Source organism: Amphibalanus amphitrite, unplaced genomic scaffold (genome assembly GCF_019059575.1).
Source record: "Amphibalanus amphitrite isolate SeventyFive unplaced genomic scaffold, NRLGWU_Aamphi_draft 000240F_arrow, whole genome shotgun sequence".
NCBI lineage: Eukaryota > Metazoa > Arthropoda > Thecostraca > Balanomorpha > Balanidae > Amphibalanus > Amphibalanus amphitrite.
Genome location: NW_024881735.1, coordinates 90,199 through 113,168, shown reverse-complemented (window position 1 = coordinate 113,168; position 22,970 = coordinate 90,199). Strand labels below are relative to the sequence as shown.

The following is a 22,970-nucleotide window of genomic DNA, read 5'->3' as shown; positions in this document are numbered from 1 at the left end:
TCTGTCTGTCTGTCTGTCTGTCTGTCTGTCTGTCTGTCTGTCTGTCTGTCTGTCTGTCTGTCTGTCTGTCTGTCTGTCTGTCTGTCTGTCTGTCTGTCTGTCTGTCTGTCTGTCTGTCTGTCTGTCTGTCTGTCTGTCTGTCTGTCTGTCTGTCTGTCTGTCTGTCTGTCTGTCTGTCTGTCTGTCTGTCTGTCTGTCTGTCTGTCTGTCTGTCTGTCTGTCTGTCTGTCTGTCTGTCTGTCTGTCTGTCTGTCTGTCTGTCTGTCTGTCTGTCTGTCTGTCTGTCTGTCTGTCTGTCTGTCTGTCTGTCTGTCTGTCTGTCTGTCTGTCTGTCTGTCTGTCTGTCTGTCTGTCTGTCTGTCTGTCTGTCTGTCTGTCTGTCTGTCTGTCTGTCTGTCTGTCTGTCTGTCTGTCTGTCTGTCTGTCTGTCTGTCTGTCTGTCTGTCTGTCTGTCTGTCTGTCTGTCTGTCTGTCTGTCTGTCTGTCTGTCTGTCTGTCTGTCTGTCTGTCTGTCTGTCTGTCTGTCTGTCTGTCTGTCTGTCTGTCTGTCTGTCTGTCTGTCTGTCTGTCTGTCTGTCTGTCTGTCTGTCTGTCTGTCTGTCTGTCTGTCTCTCTGTCTCTCTGTCTCTCTGTCTCTCTCTCTCTCTCTCTCTCTCTCTCTCTCTCTCTCTCTCTCTCTCTCTCTCTCTCTCTCTCTCTCTCTCTCTCTCTCTCTCTCTTTCTCCCCTGCTCTCTCTCGGCGGGTCGCGTGCCGACCACACAATCCCCCTCCTGATCGCCGCCAAGTGTCAGCCACTTCTGAGGGCTGCCGGTGACGGCTGTCTGATGGATCGGCCACGCCGTCATATCGCAGCACTGACGAATCGCTCTGAAATCGGAGCGTATCACTGGACGCAGCTCCACTGTGCTGCAGGCACACCGCTAGAGGACAGACCCACACGTGAGCTGTCTGACTGTCTGTCTGACATTGCCGGTCTCACGGACTTGACCCACACGTACTCACCGCTGTGTCACATGTGCGCTGTCTCACTGTCTGACCCACTCTTGCGCTTCCTAGCCGTCTCACATAAGCGCTGTCTCATTGTCTGTCTGATCGTCTCACACGCGGACCGTGTTTTACTGTCTCACGTAGGCTGTACCGATGGCCCGACTGCTCTTAGTCTGCTGATCTCTAATTAGTGTCACATGACGCCGAAGGCAAACTCGAGAAATTAATTCCTGGTCTATGGTGGCGACAGTGCCAGTGTGATATAATCAAAAGATTGGAAGGGGCAATCAGTTACCGAGTGGATGTGTTGCGCCGTATGTCAAGGTCAGACGTATTTGATGCGGGTTTCGAGGTATCGAGACCACGACCAGGGCTCTGGTATGGGAGAAAAGGGACTAGCGGGTGCTATATGTCCTCAGTTTAGAAGATAATAAGTCCTTAGTAACTTCAAGCGATAAGATAATCCGGTAGGGAGATTCACGATACCGAGGATCTACTAACGGTGTTTTATCGCTCGTTGCACTGCGCTGACTCGTTTCGGTGGCCGGCGGAATGCCACTGTATTCCGGCTGCGTCGGTTCCGTTCCAGTCGGCCTCCGTTCAGTGTCATTCTGCAGGTGCTCCGGAACGCGGAGCGGTCACAGGAAGCTGACCCGGCGCTGACCCGGCGCTGACCCGGCGTCCCAGAACCGCTGACCGTTGACGGACGTATTCTGCCGCGCGCGGCCTCACTCGGGCGAAGGCGCGCGACCTTTCTGACCGTCCACCGCGACCGGCGCCCCGTGCGTCGTGTCGCTTCGTGGCCGAATCAGACCGCTGCCGACGGCACTGGCGTGGGGCCGGACCACCGGGTGACGTCTCGGTCCTGGAGCGAGCGACGCATCGCCAGCCGCGCCTGTCCACGACCACGGCTGGCCGGCGGCGGCGCCTCAGAAAACGTGTCACGGAGAGACGTATGTGTCACGCTAAGACACGGGGTGGCACGCAGCGTGTCATGGAACACTGGACACGTGCCGGACACGTGCGGACTAACACGTGCGGTGGCTGGTCCGGACAGAATGGTTTGTAGAAGGCGTGACCGCTGCTCACGTGGCATTGGCCGGCCGGCCCGCAATCGACCGAGCAGGTGGTGGTTGATGCAATAAAAGTCCTATGCTATTTTGGTGGACGCAATGACGATGCATATTGATCTAATCGTTCAGGAAATCCACCTCCACATATACAGCAGCTATCCCTTCGGCACTGATCAGCGTCTCTCTCTTGTCTCGTCCGTCCGTGAGGTCTGACGTTTCGGTGCCGTTCCCAGCCCCTGCGCGCTCTGAGGGCGATCCCGCCGTTCGTCCGGGGTCCGCAGCCGCCCCGTCCCGCCCCGCTGCACCACCCCCCGGCCGTTCTCACCGCTCCAGAGCAGGCTGACTGACACTCCGAGTGCTCGACGCCGCCGATCACATCGTATCGAGGCAGGATCGACCGGCGCTGCCTCCCCGGCACCTCCCGACACGCCCCGTGCGAGGGAGCACCGCTGTGATACGCGGGATCAGTGAAGACAGTCACCCTTCGGGGGTGTTCCCGCACTGCTCCGGGGGTGTTCCCACGTCAGTCGGGGGCCGAGGCCCGTCAGAAGCAGCCCCGCCCCAGCCGCCAGGCGACAGAGAGCAGTGCCGAGTACAGACCAAATCGGGGTTGGGGTGAGATCCTTTGTGGCAGAGGGGCCAACGGCGCGGTATCCAGAAATTCGTTTGATTACGCACCGTTTAAAAGAAATCTAGTCCGTGTAAAACAATTGTTATTGGCCTGGTTATTTGTTACGGAGGCTTGTTGGCATTCGCGGAAATAAAAATGTTTCGGAGGCATTGAAATCTCAAGATCTCGTTCGTAGATGTAAACGAAAGCCACACTTATTTCGTCAGTAGGTACTTTTTCATTCATATTTTTGTTTTTGCTTAAAAACACGGCGACGTTGAGACAAATGAACTGAAAATCGATGTGACCAATTTCACATAGCCCGACTGTATGAGCATACACGTTCTCCAAGGCCGAATTAGACCACCGAAGCTAATCGGTCAGTATTTTTGCCCTTCCTGTCGGGCGCTTCTCGAACAGCTCCGAGAACTGCCCGGACTGCTCCGGCCTGTTCTCGGCCAGTCCTACCGTCTTTGTTCTTGTGTCAGGAACACACATTAACTGGACTTGAATCCCCCACTCCTGCCACTCTTCCAATGGCGGACACCAGTGCAGCCTCCCTCTTCCGAGCCTGCGCGGTCTGTTATCGCCCCATCTGGGAACGGGCGCCGGTGAGCGGTGGCTGGCCCGCCCGGGTCCGTATTTACACGTGCATTACACGCGTCGCGGCGGGCGGCGGATGTGTCAGTGTCACCCGACGCGTCACCCGCCGTGTCGGACTCAGTGCGGCCGGTTGAGGAACGGTCGGCGACACGGGGCGTCCACGGGGCGTCCACGGGGCGTCCAGGGGCGTCCGGGGTGCAGCGGCGCGCTCCGGGGCCACTGAAGTACCGGACTCCGCCGCTGCACTGGTGAGACCTAAAAGACCTTTGGCTGTCGGAGCAGCTATGAAACCGGCCAGGAGGCTGGCTGCATTTGCATGTCAATACGGCAGCCAAAGCCCCTCAGATGCTTGTTGAGATTAGCTGATGGGTTTCGCTAGATAAATGCTCCCAGAATCTATAGACGCATCGGTGTAGGTGCATTTTATCGTGGCTATGAAAATAAAAAGGCGAAAGCGGTCGAGGGCCGGAAGAAAGCCAAGCTCTCGAGGACGGCGCTCGTGCTGGAGTTCCAATGGGCTGAGCTGGCCGCGCATTCTGGTCCGCGGTAAATGCGGCTGATTTGCGGCACTCTGATCGGGGTCACTGCAGTGAACCTGCTGCTCTAAGCACGACAAAGTTCCTTTTCACTGAAAATATAACTTACAGCCCAAAGGCGGTATCTAAGTCTGCGTGCTAAGCTGAGATAATGTGCAATCGATGCCATCGGGACAAACATGCACAACTCCACCTGGCAAAAAACAACATCTGCAACACATATCACTTTATCAATGCAGCAACATCATTTTTCCGTCACTGGTATCCATTCACGCCGTTTGCTCCCAGCTCAGCCACTTTATACCGCCTCTGCCCGATATTCAATGGCTGGTCTAAATCCCCGGCTGCCGGGCCGAAAGGTGTCTGGCCCTCGGCCGCCGGCCCGCGCCTTACAACCTCCGCCGCCCGGCAGCGACCGCGCGGCGCTGACGAGGGCTCACCTCGCGGGCCAGATGTGGTCACACTAATTGACGGCGGTGGAAGCCAGCGGCCCCTTTGATGTCGACCGTTTAGGCGAGAGCACTAAACTGAACAGTCCGCTCTGATATACAGTGCCACTTATAATTTGAACGAATCACACAATAAAGTTTGACTGTTGGTTTCTTGTAATTTAAGCGTGGTCAAAACAGCCCGAACGTGTCTTGTTACAAGGAAAGTGAAATTAGGGTTTCGGTGGATTTAATGGCTCCAGCGCATTCCGATTGCTAGTGGGATGGTGCTTTTTATAAGTGATCCCCGCTTACCTCCTATCATAATAACAACTTTTGAAGCAGAATTGCCAACTTTCATTCACCTTGGTACGAATGGATTGCAAAGGATTGCAATTACATTTTGGTCTACATATATAAGCCAAAATACTGCTGCATGAACGTCATTTCAAACTGGTGCAGAACATACTGATTAGGTACCTGTGGTGTCTACCTGATAGTAAGCTAATCGATGAGTGTGCAGATCTACGCACATTGTTTGCATCCTTTCGTATTGTGTGAATGAAATAAACAAAATTTTACAGCGATGTGTCCCAATAATGTGAAAATTACTTCCTTTATGAAAGGAGATAGGTGCACACATTTCATCGATAGTGCGTTAGGAAGGCGTCAGGATAAGATAAACGTTCGGAATACGTTGTGACAGCCGAATTTATAACCCAAAAGGTCTGTGCACACCGATTATTATGCGATTGGTCTGCATCAGTCGCCGTTGACGGACGGTGGCTGCAGAGCGCGCGTGCCTGCACCGGCCGTTCTGCCGCCGGACCGCCCGTCGTTCCCATGGGACCACCTGAACCGCCCTGCACGTAACGTGACCCACCCAGAACAGCCGGCAAAACAACCAGCCCGATAATGTATGCGCGCCGCGGCGGCCCGTATTTCATGTACAGCCTGCGTGGAGGGCCCACACCGGCCCTGCCGCCAGTATCCGCCCCATCTCGGGCTGGTCGGGTTTCACAGGACCGTGTTTCAGGCCGGCCACCCCCTCCGTCTTCTCATCTACCTCGCCTTTCCCTTCTCCCTTTCCTTCTCTGCGCTCCCCTCGCGTCCGGTCATGGACCATTGAGAACGCTAAACGAGTTCTCGACCCGGTGACGCCTCAGTGCCCGTCGAACGAGACGGCTCCCCGATTGCAGGCCTTTGATGTGGCGCTGCCGGCCCGGCCGGACCTTGGACGGGCCAGGCGAGTGGCGCAGGACGAGAGCGAAGGCCGCGTCAAGAAGTATGCCGCAGATTCCACAGCTTTATCTCGTCCTCTGCCTCGCTCAACAGGGCTCTATAAGGACGAATTTGGAAAGAATTCGCCCCTGCTGTGCTTTGGAGCTCCAATCACAGCATTTAGCTCTGAAGAGGACCGTGTTCATCATCATCATCATCACGTTTATTAAGAAACAAAAGAATACACAAAATCAAGATAAGTAAGAACTGGTGCAAAAGCACTCGAAAGTGCTTAATTCGAGGCACCAGCTCTGTTAAAGAACATACAAGCAAATAAACACATACACACATATACAAGAACTTAAAATGGATTCAAACAAACTAAATCGCCGGTCGCCGCCACCAAGCCGAACGCGTCGCGCATTACAGGTTGTCCAGAGAGCCCCGTTGCCGACGCCACCCCACCGAGACACGCCCATCCCGCCTCGTAATTAAGTAGTCAGAGTGTTGGGATTGTAAAGCGCCCAGAATTAAGTAAGAACGTTTGGAAGTGTTGAGCCACCGCCCGGCCGTCGCCACTATTTAGGTTGGTGCCATGAAGAAGGATTTCCAATTTTTTATTAGTTTGGTATTCATGAAAGTTAGTATGGAGTGTTTGCGATACTTTTTGGTAAAGGATGCGTCTTTGAGGTAAAAACAATGGACATGCTGTGATGAAATGACGAACGCTTTCTATGCTGTGACCACAAGGGCATGCCGGAGAATCTTGTTTTTGTTCTTTCAATGGGGCAGATTCCGCGGAGTGACTGTCAGAAATTTGTCAGCGAGATCATTTGACGGGAAACAGAGGGAGATGACGAGGGCAAGTTTTCAGACGACCGATTAGGGGTACCTCACTGAAGCTCTCTGTGACGACGATTTCAGACTCTCTAAAGGCGGTGCTGCAGCAGAAATATCCGGCACCTAAAGACGATCCAGTTTCTCAGGTCCAGATCCAAGTCAGTTTCCGGAAAACGTGGTGTCGAACCGTGGGTTCTGGGTCGTCGAGCGCTAACAGCTGATGTGATATATGAGACTGTCACTGTGTCATGTGTTCTATACTGCCCATAGCTTCCAAAGAATCCACGTGTATCTTTCCTAATATTTGTTTGTTTCTCCGGTCCACTAACGTCCCACTTCCCAGGCTCCATGATCTTTAACGCTGCTTGACCTGTCAGGGACCGATCTCCGAGGCGCCGTCGCTGGTCCCTCTCCTCTCCAGACCACCTCTTGATCAGAGTGGTCCCAACGGTCCCCGGTCCGGTCCGGCGTCCAGCGGACGCGTGCCAGACCAGACAGGCACTGTCTCAGGTATCGGCCGGTGGGCTAGCGGCCCCATTTTTGGAAGATCGTTTTTACGACGTGCGGCCATCTTTCAGGCGCGTTATGGCCGGGCGTTACTGCTCATAGTTCGTCGACTCCGCGATAGACATCGGAGGCGGAATGCGGCGTCTCGTCGCGGCGGTGCTGGACGTCCCTGCGTGCGCTATGTCCCCGAACAGTTTCCCCTACGTACCGGGACGCGAGGTCGCAGGGGAGATGACCGCGAGTGTGTCTCGGAACAGCTCCTGAGGCACGTACCCGTGCTGTACTTACACTGGATACGACTTGCATCAACTTATGGCCCATCGTGGGAGATCCACTCGATGCCTGAAATAGGAGAGCAAGAGATGCTGATAAAAATTCCGTATATGCCACGAAGAAACTAAGTGCCATTGATCAAAGCAGAACATACGGCATACCACAGATAAGGATCGGTTTTGGTAATGTTCTATTGTTGAGGGGATTATGTTCGCTGGAGCAACAATTTTCGGTTCAGGCCACTGCCAGATTTAGCTTGTACTTTCCTTTGAAACGACGATTAGAAAAGCGTAGCTGTTAAAAGTGCGTGAACACCGATATCAGCAACGTTATCAATCAGACAACACGGTATACTTTCTGAGCCATGGAAATTTAAACAATGACTCAAAACATTGTAGCTCAATTCTGAGAACTTATGCCATGGATGAAAGCACTTCAAAGACAATTACCTACAATGCTGAAAAGGCATTAATCTTTTCTTCTATTGTAAGCGCATCGTAACTGACTGGAAATGTTTCCTGAAAGCTGGCGACACCGCTGGGGTCCGACGACTTTATGTGACTCAAGAACTCGCAAAATGTCTACTGAAATTCATAAAAAGGTAAAGTGGTTGTCAGTTTAAAATTAGTTATTTCTTTTATCGCGCATTTGCCTCAGCGTCACAAGTAGCACTAACCGATGGCCAGCAAAGGCTGAGCGGATCCCTTTGAACCCAACTCACTCGCGCTCAGGTGGGCGTCTGGCATGTGGCGCTCTCCCTCTCCCTCTCCCTCGGCGAGCGGCCGACCGTGCACCGATGACGGGTGACGTCGGACCGACCTCCATCGGACCATCGGACATCACCGGCCGCCATCGGACCATCGCCGAAATACCACCGGCGGCGTGCGCGCGCCGCGCCCGTCGCCGCCTGGGGTCCGCTGTCAGTCACTCGATAACGGGACGGCCCAACGGCCGAATTGAGACGCCACCGGAGCGGGCTATATGGGTCTCGAACGACAATCTCGTGCTCTCCACGGGGGATGCGGCCGCGGGCGCGCGTGGTCATTGGGCAGTCGGAGCGGCCGGCCCGGCGCCGCCGCTCGGCGGTTTGAGCCGCCTCCGCCGGCAGCTCCGCGCGTGCCACGTGCGCCCGAAAAGAGTCAGCCGACCGTGAAATTCAGCCGACAGAGCGCCCGTCAGCTCCGAGGGTTCATCCGACCAGCTCAATCCATTCCGTCGTATTGTAGCTTGGCAGCTGAGGTAGGCGAAAGAAGAGAACATTTTCTTCCCCTTTATGAACGGGAAACTGAGTTATATGTCCCATGACGCCGGAAACGAATAACGTGTGAAAAGCAAAAGATTAAGAGCTAGATGTCTATCTAGTATTAGCTTTGCGAAGTGGATTCGGCATATACCCGCATAGAGAGTAATGTATCTGAGAAGGATGAATAAAAAAGCGCTCACAACACAGGGCTGCTCCGGAACTCAGTCCACAAGAGCGCCATTTCAGATGGGGTGATAGGTGATCGGGCCGAGCCGCCCGAACGCGCTCCGTCAATGGCTCCAGAGCTCACCCCTCCAATCGAGGCGTCGCGCCGCTCGCCGCGCTGGTCACCTTTTGTAAGCCGCTGACGAGGTTCACACCGGCGAGCAGCAGGCGGCCGCGCCGCGCCGGAACCGGCCCCCATGAGCCCCTATTCGTCCCTATGCGCCCCCGTTGTCCCCGCCGTCAGCCCGCTTTCAGTCGCCGCGATGGCCATCTCCGCGGCTCGGAGCGCGATCGGCGGCGGGAGACGAAACGGCACGCGACCCGGCCGTCACCAGCGCGGCGCCTCCGCCATCGATGGAGAACGGCGCCGGACGGCCGCGGCCGCCGCTCTGAAGAAACGCCGCTCGGACAGTGGCACCGTGACGCCGGCGGAGGCACGCGACCGCCGCCGTGACGGCCGTCGCGGGCGTCACGCGGCACGGCGAAACAGAGCGCGGCCGGCGCGCACGCCGCCGTCCGGTGACGTTATTAATCAGCCCGCCGTCCGAGTCGCCAGGAAAGCCTCTTTGTGAGTGAGCGCCGCCAATGATAACGGGCCCCGATCGGCCCATCACCACTCCGCGCCATCGCACGGCTTTCACGGAAAAGAGGACTTCCACAGTTTCCGCGATACGCCGAATGTGATAAGATTGGATTTTAAAACAATGGGTTTATGGTAGGAGGTTTACAGCTGCGTATTACGGTCTTAATAGATTGATGATGGCCAAAAACCCTTTGATAAAAGTGCTTTAGACTCCGGAGAAATAAAAGGCAGATGCTTTCCTGGTCCACACATGGGTGGAAACCATTACACGCGGTGACAGTTTCCCTGACTGTGCCTGTCAGCAGTTTTTTAGCCAGCGCCAGGCCCCATCATCCCCGACCTAGTCTTTCACAGAGGATGGCCAGTCTTCTCCCAACCAGTGAGATCATTATTCACCATCCAGCAATCCGGCGGCCGAGGCGGGGCGGGGCGGGGCGGACCCGGTGGGCTATACGGTCGGCGGAGGAGGATCAGCGCTACCGTTCTGTTTGTGCGCCAGGAGCAACGTCTCGGTGACCAGCGCCTGTTTGTTATTGGTTCACGGCTGGGCAAACAAACACGCCGGCCGCGCCATGAATGCCGCGCCGCGCCGAGAATGCCGCCGCGCCGAGAAACGTCGCCGCGCGTTCATCACGGTCGGGAGGGCCAGGCGACCGTGAGGATTCTGCGGCCGGATCGGCTGTCTGCGAGGGGGCCTCGGGGGCCGAGGAATGAATGAATTTACCTAGTCCAATATTGAGAAGAGGAGCATACAATCGCAGTGAGGTGGATGGTTTTGGTGTGCGCAATCAGTTCCCAATCAGGAAAAGATATGTGGGCAAACTTTTTTTTTGTGAAATGGGAAATATATGAAGTGAACATTTCTTATGTCGATCATGTAAAAGAGCTTATTTATATGATCTACTGATGACCATGTACATTGAGCAACGATAAGATAACATCCTAAAGGCATATAAAGCCCAATCGATTCATATTAAAATAAATATAAGTCGTGTGAATATAGGTACGTTTTGCTTTAGTAAATGTCATTGGATGACTTTTCTAGATCCAATTTAATCTATTTAATAGGCATAACATTTATGGCCTTGATCACCTTTTCACGGTTAAGTACAAGTCTCAGCAACGTATCCACACAATAAAAATGTACTGCGGAACAATTTACCTTGGCAAGAAAGAGTCTGCAGGTTGCATAAGCACAAACAGATTATGTTGCGGAACCAGCTCCTGTGGTTGGTACCGATCTTCCTCCTTATTTCGTCATAGGTTAGCTCCCATGCCTAAAATGGTGTGCGTCGTGCGGAACTGAGCCATCATGGCCAGCTCAAACGTTACAGTGAACGTCTGTAAGTCTTCGCGTTTGTTTACAAAAGTGTAAAATACGGCCGCCGCAAAAACCGCTGTCTGGCCCAGTACAAAAACGGCGCCGTCGCCGTGTGTTTCAGACTGCTCTTTCAGCAGTGGGGTGTTGACGCAGCCCGCGCCGGGAGGGGAGCAGGGGAGCCAGGGGGAGGGGAGCAGGGGAGCCAGGGGAGGTGAGGACGGATTGGAGCCGGGGGAGCCGTGAGAGCCGCGCCGCGGAGCCGGGAGGAGCGGGAGCCGGGGAGGGAGGAAGTCGGGCAGCTGGCGGCGGCTGACCCGTGACCCCTCCGCGGGGAGCGGGGAACCGGAGCCAGCCAGTGTCAACGGGCGATGATTGGTTTTCTGCCAGTCCGACCGGCCGGTCTGCGTCACCGCCGCCGGCTGTCGGCCGTGTCGCCCCAAGCACGGCAATTTGCCGGCGCTGAGGTGACAGATGACCTGTGCGACAGCGTTACCACACAGTTATTGATGGCCAGCGCCGCGAGATTGAGCAAAAATGTGGCAGAAAGGAGAGCTGAGGATGATAAATGTCAGGAGGAGCTGCAGAGAGGGAGAATGTTGAGTTATTGACAACATTCCATTCCAGGGCTCTTTTTGCCGAAAGTGTGTAGGGAAATCATGTTTTGGATTTGATTTTCTCTATGATATACATAGGTAGAGATAGGTAGGTATAAATAAATATAAATACCGTTCAGACGAATTGAGGTTAGAAATGTTGATGAAACTTCGAGCAGAGCTCGTTTATCAAGTCAGCCATATTTAGTTTAGACAATATCCGGCTTCCCGAGCGCACTCTGGCGTCCCGATAACATCTCGCGTCTTCCGGAGAAAATCAGGACCATGAAATTTGGTCTGCTCCACAATTCATGTTATCACCAAGGACACATTAGCACAAAAGAAATTCCGCACATTAGCCGAAATGAATCGTTGTTTCGTCGTCGGCTCTGCGGTGCCGGGAATTGATGGCGGCGCGGCGCATCTCAGCGGCAGCGGTGCCGCGGCGCTGTTCATTTGTCACCCGATATCATCCATTACGGAGAGCGGCGCGGCGGCAGCACCTGACCCGGCCGGGCCGCCGAACATACAGGCAGCAGGGCCGACCCCTCGCCACCCGCCACCTGCAGCGGTGTTAGGGTCAGGGGTTCACCCGAGCAATAGCCATCATTTGTGTGATGTCAGGCATGAACAGTGAAAGGAATTGGATGGAAGATATTGCTTACCTAAGAGCGCGATATTTGAAAATGCAGTGCAAAAGCAGTGCGTTCGAAAACATAGAGGCTGGTGGTGACAACTTATGTGGTAAACTTTCACTTGGCGATGCCAAAAATGCTTAGGACTCTTCTTACATGCATGCTCCCCCCCCCCATCCACGTGTGTCGCCTCATTTGAGGCGTCCTCGACGGAGCGAATTCTTCCTCGGAGGAGCAGGATTCCCCTCAGAGGACGGCCCACGTGCTGCGCCACGGACCGTGGCGAGGACAGCCGCTCCTTCAGCGACTGTCGGTAGCACGTGGCGGGGACCGGCGGACCAAGGCCGGACTGGGACCACTGACCGGCCGCCGTCACGCCGGTGGTCGTCACGGCGATCGGTCGCGTCACGCCGTCACCGTGACGCTCTGAGCAGGATGGCCCCCTCCGGACCAGGGCGGCCGGCCCGCGGCGCCGCTCCACCTCTGACAAAGGTCTCGGCCGGCCCGATCACCTCTGCGAGGGACGGCACCGGAACAGGGGCGAGGGCCGTGACGGCTCCTCCGCGGCTCCTCCGCTGCTCCGGACACCAGCGGACCTCCACTGACGGCGCCCCCGCGGAGTCTGATGACGATAACCAGTGCCGGTGGTCTGACTCTGAGGGGGGGGGGGGCTCTCGGGGCAGAGCAGCGGCCGTGGGTGGCCGGTCGGTGTGATCGCAGTCGACCCCTCACCCCGCTCTCCGGCCCCCTCTGCAGGGCGCCGGCCGGATGTCGCCACTGAGCGGCGACAGGAGACCATTTGTCGCTCGGTGGTCGCCGTCGGCGCCCGTCGCCGGTCGTCGCTGTCGGCGCGAGACCCGGCTGGCAGACGCCGTCGGCCGTCGCTCCAGCTGCCAGCCCGGCGTCGGCCGACTCATTATTGAACTGTCAAACAGCGCGAGAACGGAGGAGGGCTGACCGAGTTTGAACATTAGTCTGATCGACTGCGCCGGGGTGCAGCTGGGGACTGGTGGCGCCCGCGACTGGCAAAACACGGCCGGCGCCGAGTCAAAACGCGACCGCTACTTCCGGTGTTGATGCGTATAACATCCATCTCCTCCCGCGTCCTCGAGCTGTTTATAAACACGGGCCAAGAACGGCTCGACCCGAGTGCAATGGTTGGTATTTATAGCCGTTTGTTTTACAAAAAGAGTGGCCGTGCCGTTCGCCCCGCGTCGTCGTCTATAGAGCAGCTCGTGCTCCCTTCATCCCCGGTAATTTACAGCCGTCCCTAGCTTCCCCGTGCGCCGAAATTCGCCTGACCAGGCGCGGTGCCATTGTCTGGACGGCGTGCCCTGGCCTCCTGAGCAGCCGGAGCAGTAAACACCTGAGCCCGGACCGGACTGTAATCGCCCCGGTATAATTCGCAGGCCAGGGCGGGGCGGCCCAGCGCCAGCTCTCCAGTGGCTGATCTGCCCTCATCTCGGCCTGAAGTACCGGCCATCGCTGACGGGGAGTCGCCACCCCATCGGCGCCGCGCCGCCGCTGCCGCCGGCCCGCCGCATTGTCGCTAAACGGCTCAGGCGCGGCCGGCCAGAAAATGATAATTTTACGGTGTCATTAGTCAATGGCGGCCGGCGGCGCGCGGTGCCAATGCGCTCGCCGCCGGCGGCGGTCTGCGTGGCGCCACCGATTGGCAGAGCGCTCCACGGGCAGGCTCTGATCACAACAACCGCGCGTGCATTGGCAGCGGAGAGCGCGCGGCGGGAGGGCAGAGCGAGGGAGGACGGGAGGTGATCGCGGGGTCCACCATCGACAGGGACTCGAGTGTCTGGAAGGTCAACGAACGGTTAGAGCAAACCTCGAACGTAGGTACAGTCGACTGTATGATACCATCAAAGCGAATGGACAACCTATCTTGCGAGAATATAACTGAAATGGTGTAAAAAAAAAGCAGTGGAGCACCTCTCATAGCAGGTAACATATTCATTCAAACATAAAGTCATAAGAGGTTAACGAATGTCGTTTGTGGTCGGACCATATCACAACAGGCAGAGATTTGAGTATAGAGCGGAGGATGCCGATGCATGAAATGTTCACAGGAAATGTTGAGCAGAGGTCACATGTCTGAGAGGTCAGCAGAGGTCAGGTCACATCCCCGTCCGTCCAGCACCGTTTGGAGAATACACACATTGTGCCACTCAAACGCCAGAGCCCACACTTAGTCAAATTATCGCCGGCCGGGTCGGACATTAGTGCCACACCTCCGGGCCTGTGTCACCGAGAGGTCAGTCAAACCACCACCCCGGGCCAACCCCGGCCCCGGGCCACGCCGGCCCACTCAACAGTCAACACCTCCCAAAACCCATCCGGGGCGGGGCCGCACGCCACCGATGGCGCTTTACGAGCTCCATCTCGCGCGGCGCGTTCGCGGAAAATCCCGCCGCGAGCGATTGCGATCGGAGTTCGGCAGCGGCTCCTGCACTTTCATGCTCATAAACCATTCGCCGGGCTGAGTGCAGGGCCCGGCCGCCGGCGGCGCCCTGTCCAGACCACTTAACTCTTTATCTGCGGCCGCGTCGGTAGCTGAGAGGGTGCCGGCGGCGGCGGCACAGCCGGCAGCGGCGCCGGCCCGCGGCGGACGCTGCACCCGACACGGCCGGCCATTAGAGCAGGGCGGCGGCCGGGAGTTATGATGGCAGCAGCCAGCAGCAGCTCACTGGACCTCGTCCGTAGATGGGAGGGACATGAGCTGAGTGCAGAGCTCGGCTGACGGCGCGGCGTCGGCCCGGTGCCGGTGGCCGCTCTCCCATTACCCGGCCGCGGCGGCGGACCGGCAGCGGCGCGAGGTGCCGGGCGGAGGAGGTCCATCGACCGTGCTGCCGCCTGGCGGAGTGAGTGGCAGCGCCCGGGTGCGTGCTCCCTCTCCGCGCCGGACCGGCTCGCCCGGGCAGTGTGCGTCTGAAGGTGGGACCGGGTGGACGTGTGTAGAGAGAGCCCCGTACCGCGCCGCACGAGGTGATTGGGCCGGACAGCCTGAGTGACCTGTGACCGAACTCGAGTGCACTGCCGCATAGGCCGCACCTGCGCCTCTGCACTGCCACAACCGCGATACGGACTCGGCCGCCGGAAGACTTGTGTTAGTTCATCTCCACCGTTTTCTCTCCTGCGGACTTGTCACTCGCGCGGGCCTGTGATGCGCCTGCTCTGAGTGCGCTGTCATCAGCTCAGGTCAGGTCAGGTCACCTCCCCACGGACACGATGCGCGCGGTTCTCTGGGCTCTGAGCTGCGCGGCGCTGCTGCTGAGCGCCGGCAGCTCTCGGGTGGAGCTGGTCGACAACGGCTACCGCGGACTGGTGGTGGGCATCGACGACCGGGTCAGCGTGCAGGAGTGTCAGGACGTCCTCAGCAGCGTGAAGGTGAGGGCGCGGGGTCATACCAGAGCGTGCACGCACATATACGGTGAGGGGTGGGTGTGGGTGTGATTGACACGCGCCGCCGATGTTACAGTACCGGTGCCGACCGTAAAAATGAGCCAATAAAATTGTTATGTGCTAGTGAGTTCACTGAGTGGAGCCCGCACAAAGGCAGCTGTCATTGCATATTATTCAATGCAACACGAATACAAATGTTTTCAACTCCCACTCGGAAATATTTTATTTCGAAACTGTCCCCCAACTCTAAGAAGACACGTTTTGAGTGCTTACTTCAAAAAATATGCTGAAATTTTGGTCCAGCCCGATAATGTGCATACGTAAAACATCTAATAAATGATATGAACATATCGACGAATATAACACATTTGCTCTCTTGTATGTGTTTATCGGGCTTTTTGATAACTTTTCAAGTTTCGCTGTGATTTGTTGTAAACATCCGCCTATGTGTGTAGAGCTTCGTCTGGTGCATTACATACTAAAAAAAAACTTGAATGAAGAAATTGCAAACTGCAAAAAACTGCTCCCGATCTGAGAAAGCATGCCTTTAATTATAATTTAAACCGATTCGTACCTATCTATATCCAAAATGGCATAACATCATTTCTCTGCCCAGTGCCGTGGACAGATATTTGATTTTGATGGATATTCGCCATCTTCAGAAATTAAAGGATAAAAATGCTAAGTCTGCTACATGTTTTATTCCCCCATCAATTTTCGGCATTACTTCTATAAATGCTTCTTTATTTAGCAGTGTTGCGTTTACTAAAACTTTCCTGCAAATAATCATACGGATGATTTTGTTAAATATATGGACGGCTTGGAACAACACAGTGTTCCAGATATTATTATAGTGCTGAGATTGTTTTTTCGTTGGAGCCGGCATCAGTTAGTGGCATTGTATTTTTTTTTAAACAATTTGAGAAGGAGAGGTGCTGCAAGGACCGCTCTCTAAAAATATTGTATCGAATTTTTTTTTCGTCTGATGCTCAGTTACCAGTTAGTTACTAGCGCTTGCTAATTTTGTCTGATGGAATAGATACTCCCTCAGTTTGTTTAAGTCTTTGCAATCTTGTCTGCAGTGATTACTGCGTTGCTTCCCCACAGTGCTACGGCTCATTTGCACCCGTATCTTATCGGTCTTTGTGTCGCCGCCCGTGCACTGCGCTCATCTGCACACGCGTGAAGACAGGCCTAACGACGCTCGAATAATTAAACACCCGCATCTGGCCGGTACGCTCTGTCTGACGGCGGCAGTGCGGCGGTCCGAGGCCCGGCCTGCAGTACGGCCCCGCTCTCAGCCAGCCGATCCCCGCACAGGACAGGACGATGGACGCGACTGTTGTCCGCCGCGCCAGTAACCCGACCCGGTCACCCCCAACCCCATCTGCAGAGGGCGAACCCGATCGCCGACAAATAAACGGAGACATTAATGGTGACTGGGCCATCAATTTTCCGGGCTGGGTTTCCACATAAACCGGGGTGTCAATGCGCCGGGCGGACTCCACCCTGGCGCGCGGCGGCCGGTCACGGATTAGCCGACCGGCCCACGCTGACGGGCTGTCTGAGTCGCCGGCCGGACAGAGACGGTGACGGGCCGGCAGCGGTCGGAAGGCCGGTGTCATCGCTGACAAATGGGAGGAGGGACACTCCACCCAGCGCCACGCGCCGCGCGCAGCTCACCGTCTCGCGGCACGGCGACACGCTGGTGTGCCGCTGTCGGAGGTGTTTGTGGTTCCGCAGGAGGTGTTTGTGGTCCTGCAGGAGACGTTTGTACCTTGCAGGAGGTGTTTGTGCCAGGGTGCAGCTCCCCGGTAACACTTACGCCGCCTTCTGTGCAGTGAGCCACGGACCGCCCGGCTGGCGCCCCCGAGTCCACCGTTCAAAGCTACCTTTGAATAGGACTGTTAGTGACAAATGTCTACTTGCTATTGAATTCCAACGAGCCGAGACAAATATTTGATATCCGGCTTATCGGCTCGTCGAACAATGGGAGACTAATAAGGCGTGCAATTTATCATGGTGTTAATACTGACGCACCTCATGCCAAACCAAATACAGGAATGACAGCCTTGCAATGCGATTAATCAAAGGGCGCATCCCTGTCCACATCCCGCCGGCTCGCCCCTTTCCGAGCTGCCCCCTCCCGTCGGTCGGCGATCGCGGTATAAGGTGCTGAGGAAGCCATAGCTGGAGTCGGGTGTCATGTTCAGGCTGTCGACCGTCATGTTCTGCCGTCAGCAGTGGCTATATGTTCCATGCCGCCGCCAGCAGCGAGCGCCGGGCCGTCGTCAGGTACCCACTGTCCAGTGTCCGGTCCGAAGTGACCACTGTCTAGTGTCCAGTGCCTAGCATCAGCTTAAGTGTTTGGTGACGAGGCTAGGCTCGCCCGATTGACCGAGCGGTCTAACCACCACTGTCCGGACCGCGGCGCGACTGACTTGCAGTCTTTGCGCCGCCGAGCCGCTCCAGAAGTCCCACTGAGCCGTCATGACGCGGCGGCCGATCGCGTTTGTTAGCCACGGATGATATACTCTCATTATCGAGGCATTCGCCGCAATTAAGATGGTATCGCCCGATGGGCCCTTCTTGCGCGCTCCGTCGCGGTCGCGCCGCATGGGGAATCGCGCGGATTTGATAGTGATAAATGGGCTACAAATTTCGGCTGGCACCTACGTGTGAGCAATCTGCATCATGCAAGCGCGCCATCGGCCGGTGAACTTTGTCGGCCGCGGCGTTAGCTATACATACATACCGGGTCGCGGTGCGTCGGAGATCGCGCGCTCTCTGGGTCACCCCAGCGCGGCGGGTCAGATGGAGGCGAGGTTCGCGATATTCACAACGGCCAACTAACTACAGCGTCATTTTAGTGATGAAGCTTTGTTTATACGACTCAGTTCCGCAAAGCAACCATCAGATTCGGAAAAAAATCACATATAAAGTCACTCGCATATTTACAGAAACCCATGTAGATAATGATCTTAGAATAATGAATGTACCAATACAAATGCAAACTTTGTCATAATTTTCCGTCAGGAACAATTTGAACAGTCGCTCGTTGGGAGCAGGTGCCAAAACTATGTGCTAATGACTGCTCAGTCCGCCAGCGACTGCTCCAGTATGCCAGCAGAGGTATGTCCGTGCCATTGTTCCGAGAGAGAAAGTCTGCTCGGGGGCGCGGGACGGTCGTGACGACCTCGTGCGCCGGACGGAGAGTTAGGGTCGTCTCAGGGAGGACCATGTCCCCCAGGGCATGGGGTCGGCTGAGAGTAGGTTGTCTAGGTGCCAGCCCAGAGGAGGGTCCAAACGATACCTGGCTTCTCACGGCTAAAGTGTGGGGGTGTCAAGAGGTGAGCGGCCCCGCCCGAAGTTCTCACACCCCGCCCAGAGTTCTCACACCCCGCCCGGTGTTCTCACAGCTCCCGCGAGCCGCCGTCACCCCGACCACCTCTGGCCGCAGCTCGGGTAGCTCCGCGGCTCCATTATCGAACGGTGGTATACCTACTCTCAGGACTCTCAGGACTGAGCTTCAGGACTGTCATGCACGGTAGCCGGTAGAAGGTACCTCAGGGACTCGCAAAGGGACCTCAGACCAATCTGGGACCTCGGAGGCCGTCTCCACTCCCGACAGGTGCGCGGTGCGGTCGCCGTCCCAGCGGTGTGCCATGTTGACGGCGTCGGTAGCTGTTTTAATTGCTACTCGCCGCTCCGGCGGGAGGCCGGCCGGCTGTTGTTTTCGTGCTGCGCGCGGCGCCGGCGCTCTGCGGCATATCTGGCCGCGCCGAGACAAAGGGTCAGACGCAGGGCGGCGGTCAGTTTATTCAGTGCGCGCTGCTGTAATTTGGCCGGTCGGCCGCGCGGGCGTTTGTGCGTACGGCTCCAATCATCAGTCATTAGGGCACCACCGCCGGCGGCCGCCGCGTCAATATTCAGACGGTAATGAACCCGCGGTCCTCAGTCAGGACGGCCCTCGAATACAGAAGAATGCCTGAACGTCCCCCAGCCGATATAAGGACGGCCACAAGGCAACCCTAGACGACTCTTCGGCAGTCTCAGCATATGAGTGTGCAGATCCGAGCTGCCTCCCCCGTCAGATGCAGTTTTATTCGTTAAAGGAAAATTAATGTTCGCACTAATTTTCTCACTGAAGTGCCTACTGTTCAACTCCCTAATGAGTTATCTTTCAGAAGTCTTTCAGGTCGGTCACCTACCTGACAGAGCCGCCGCATGACCCTCACGTAACCCGTGATCCACAACTGCATTGTGCAGCGGTGAGTCACGGTAGTGTGGTCACGTGACCGGCGCTCCCAGCGTGTCAGTGCGGGGGCGGGCCCGGCAGCACGGCAGCGTTATAAATGTGACCACACGGCACCTGGTGACCCGGCAGGTCAGCGAAGCGCGGTCAGCGGTCCGAGACGCCGCCGCCACCGCCGCCGCCTCATTCAAACGGCGCCTTCACGGAACGGAAATTAACCAAATTAGGCCAGGATTTTACTGTTTGCCACGGCTTTTAGTTGCAAATTTGTGATAAGCAAATGAGAAATCAATCTGCCCGACACAAATCGTCTCCCAAAAACCACTGTATTTTTGCCTCCCCAACAATCCGACTTGATTTTCTGAAGTTGATCTCGCGCAATTTCTCGCCCTTGTGTGAACTTCACACTTCCGTATCACAGTTCACATCACATCCCCCCCTGATCCTCAAGATCACATTACACCTCTTGGCGATGTCTGAGGTCACGGACGTGCCACGGGGCACCATCTACCTCCATCACCTGAGGCGATATAAAACCAGTTACCACCCCTCGCCGAGACTGCTCCCCACATCGCGTTTTTGGGACCCTCATCCAGACTTCGTCGCCTATCCTATACCCGCCATCTTCTGCATCTTCCGCACGTGCTGTCGGTGGCGCCTCGTTCCTGCCGTCAGTGGCGCCGGCCAGCACTCTGTCCCGCACCCTGTACTTGTAGACCTGGGCGGCGGGAGATGTTTCAGCTCGTTCCCCGTCTTGTGGTGTCACATTATATAAATGCACAGCTTCTGTGACAGAACACTGTTTTCTTGCCATAATCACTTTTACCGACCGGTGATTACGTTCAACTATCCCATTGCCACTCGGTTGATGGACCGCGCGAAAGCGCAGCCGCACTCCCCAGCTGGACATGAAGGCTGAAAACTCTCGACTTCGAAAAGCCGTGTCGTTGTCTGCCAGGACTTCTTCGACGGCTCCGCGCTCGCTGAAGATTTGATCCAGCTCCTCAGTCACGTGTGCGGTGTCAGCCCGCCGCAGCCGCCGCCACAGACTGAACCGAGACGGTCCACAGTCAACAGCTGTGAGATAGAGCTGACCTCGGAAATGAGTGATGTCAATGGCCAGACGGGACCATGTCTCCTTGACGCTGAGTACGCCGTGTCGCCACTTCACCGGCGCCGGGTCAATGGATCTGCACACATCACACTGTGTGACCACCGCACGCGCGTCCTTCCGGGTCACTGTCGGAGAAACATCACGGCGCGAGAAATATAGCGTGCGCCTTATCCCTGGGTGACCGGCTCGAGCGTGCACGTCTCTGATAGCCGAGTGTAGGCTCGTCGCCTCGCCGCCATCTGCGCCACTGGCCTCGGAACCTGTGCTCACTCCCGTTACACCGTCTGCCCCGGCTGCCGCGCAGACGGGCTCCGGTGAACTGTCCGGCTCCCGCAGCCACGCAGCGGGCACTCGGCTGATGCAGTCCGCCTTGTTCTCTGCCGACCGCACCAGCGTTACTGTGAGTTCGATGTGCAATTCTTCCACGATCTGCCGGATGGTATCTACCCGGCGTCGGATCAGCATCTCTCCTTGGGCTTTAGTCCGGAGCCGTGCGCGACCATTGAGAGCGTCACTGATCCAGCGGTAAACCGTTGACGAATCTGTCTTCAGTTCGACCTTGTTCATGTTCCAAGCTACTGCCAAGTTGAGACCTCGCAAGGCTGCGTCGAGTTCAGCCATGTTGATATGAGCTGTCTCGTCCCGCCGCAGCCAGCAGGCGTCCTCGATGGTGTGCCCGTCTGGTGTCTCGAGGACGACTCCGGCAGCGACAGAACTGGCGTCAGTCCAAATCACAGCGCTCTCGCCCTGAACGCTCCAGCGACCGCGCGCAGGGTCATCACTGACCAGCCGCTCCGCTACATACTGGAGCTGATCCAGCAGCATCGGGTCCCTTGTGACGTCATCCCAGCCACTCGTCACCGCGTTGGCGCGGCGCTTTAGCCATGCAGCCGCTGGTCTCAGCCACCCACACACGGGCAGGTGTGCCACCAATCGGCCGCACCACGAGAAGACCGATCGCCGAGTGACAACTTCAGGTGGCTCGCCGACCTCGTTGTCTCTTTTCCACTGCAGCGCTCCTGCCACAGCCCTGACGCGCAAACCAAGCATTCGAGCTCCATCTGCAGCGCGCTCTGGTGGCTTACACTCCAGGCCGTAAGCTGCGAAGTGTTCCACCACTCGGTCTGCGCTGACGATATCTTCGTTCACGCAGAGGTCATCCACGTACGGGATCGTCGCACGCTGTATATCTGCGTCTTGGCACAGGACCGCACGCACCACCGCCTTCATAACTAGCGGCGCGATATTGAGACCGAACCCGACCCTGGTCAAAGCATACCGTGTCCCGTCAACCATCACGGTCTGGAAGGGCCAGAGGCTCGGATCCGTCCTCAGTTGTAGATATGCCCGCTTTAGGTCCACCACGGCCAGGTTTTGTCCGTGTCGGCGCCACCTCCTTAGCGTGTCCGCACAAACGTCTGCATCGGAGGTGTGAGCGGGCACGTAACTGTTCAGCTCACGGTAGTCCATGACTGGCCTGACCTTCGACTTGTTGCCTTGTATCACAGCCATCAGTGGAATCAGTCCGCGCGGTGGTCCGTGAACGTCTTCTTCATACGGTGTGAGCCAGCCGTTCTCAATCCACACCTTCAATTCTTCCTCATACTCGCTTCGGCTCTCCTCAGGCACGGCGTACCCTGGCACATTGTTGTTGAGGTGTGTTGGCTCAGCTCCGTCTCGCCATTTCCAAGCCATTGTCCACGTCTTCTTCTCAGTATCAAACTGCACAGTGAAGTCGGACGTATTCACCGTGGGAACGGCCTGACACGCCATCGCCATCCCACAAAATCGCACGTCGGACGGGGATCCGATTGTAACACCACCAAGCGCTGAGATCCCGGGAACACCGAGAATCAAGTCAACTCCCATTGGCCTGTCTTCCAACACCAGTGCCTCGACTCTTGCCGACTGGCCAGACACCGTCCTCAGCTCAATGGTTGCAACGCCGGCGCAGTACACCGGGTCGCCGCTCAGTGTGGTAACAGCAGTGCGCTGCCGCTCCCATTCCCGACAAACCGATTCATGCACCAGCGTCTCAGTGCAACCGCTATCAACTAACGCCCGACATCTCCTGCCATTCACGATGATGTCGGTGACCGGCAGCGCACCACAGCTTACTGCGCTGGAGACGACGCCTGCGCTGACGCGCCACCTCCCAGCGCGTTTCCCGCCGCCGCGCGGTGTGGACAGCGGGCAGCCAGATGTGTCGGTTCGCCACACACCCAGCAACGGCGCGGCTCCACTGCACCGCGAGACGGCCTCTGCGTTTCCGCATCTGCCGCCGACAACTGGCGTCTTTGGCGGGAGCTCTGAGGCCGTCCTCTGGTCGATGTTGTCGCCATCACCAGCCGCTCGTCTCCCATCACGGAACGAGCCCTTGCAAGTATATCCGTGATCCCCAAACCATCGGCGATGGAGCTGGCTCGCAGTGTCCTCCGTACGGACTCGGGAAGACCGGCGAGAAAGGCGCACTTCAGAGCCCGTTCCGGCACGCCTCCAAAGCGATCT

At 56.7% G+C, this 22,970-nt stretch overlaps 1 protein-coding gene across 1 annotated transcript in view; it reads left to right on the top strand.

Annotated features, from left to right (window-relative positions):
• The first annotated feature begins 14,602 nt into the window (after nucleotides 1–14,602).
• The window catches only part of LOC122386086 (calcium-activated chloride channel regulator 4A-like), a 28,230-nt gene continuing 19,862 nt past the window's right edge, over nucleotides 14,603–22,970 (top strand). Inside the window, exon 1 of the mRNA XM_043374898.1 lies at nucleotides 14,603–15,078. Coding sequence (XP_043230833.1) covers nucleotides 14,920–15,078 — 159 coding nt within the window. The 5' untranslated portion in view covers nucleotides 14,603–14,919. The remainder of the gene's footprint in view (nucleotides 15,079–22,970) is intronic.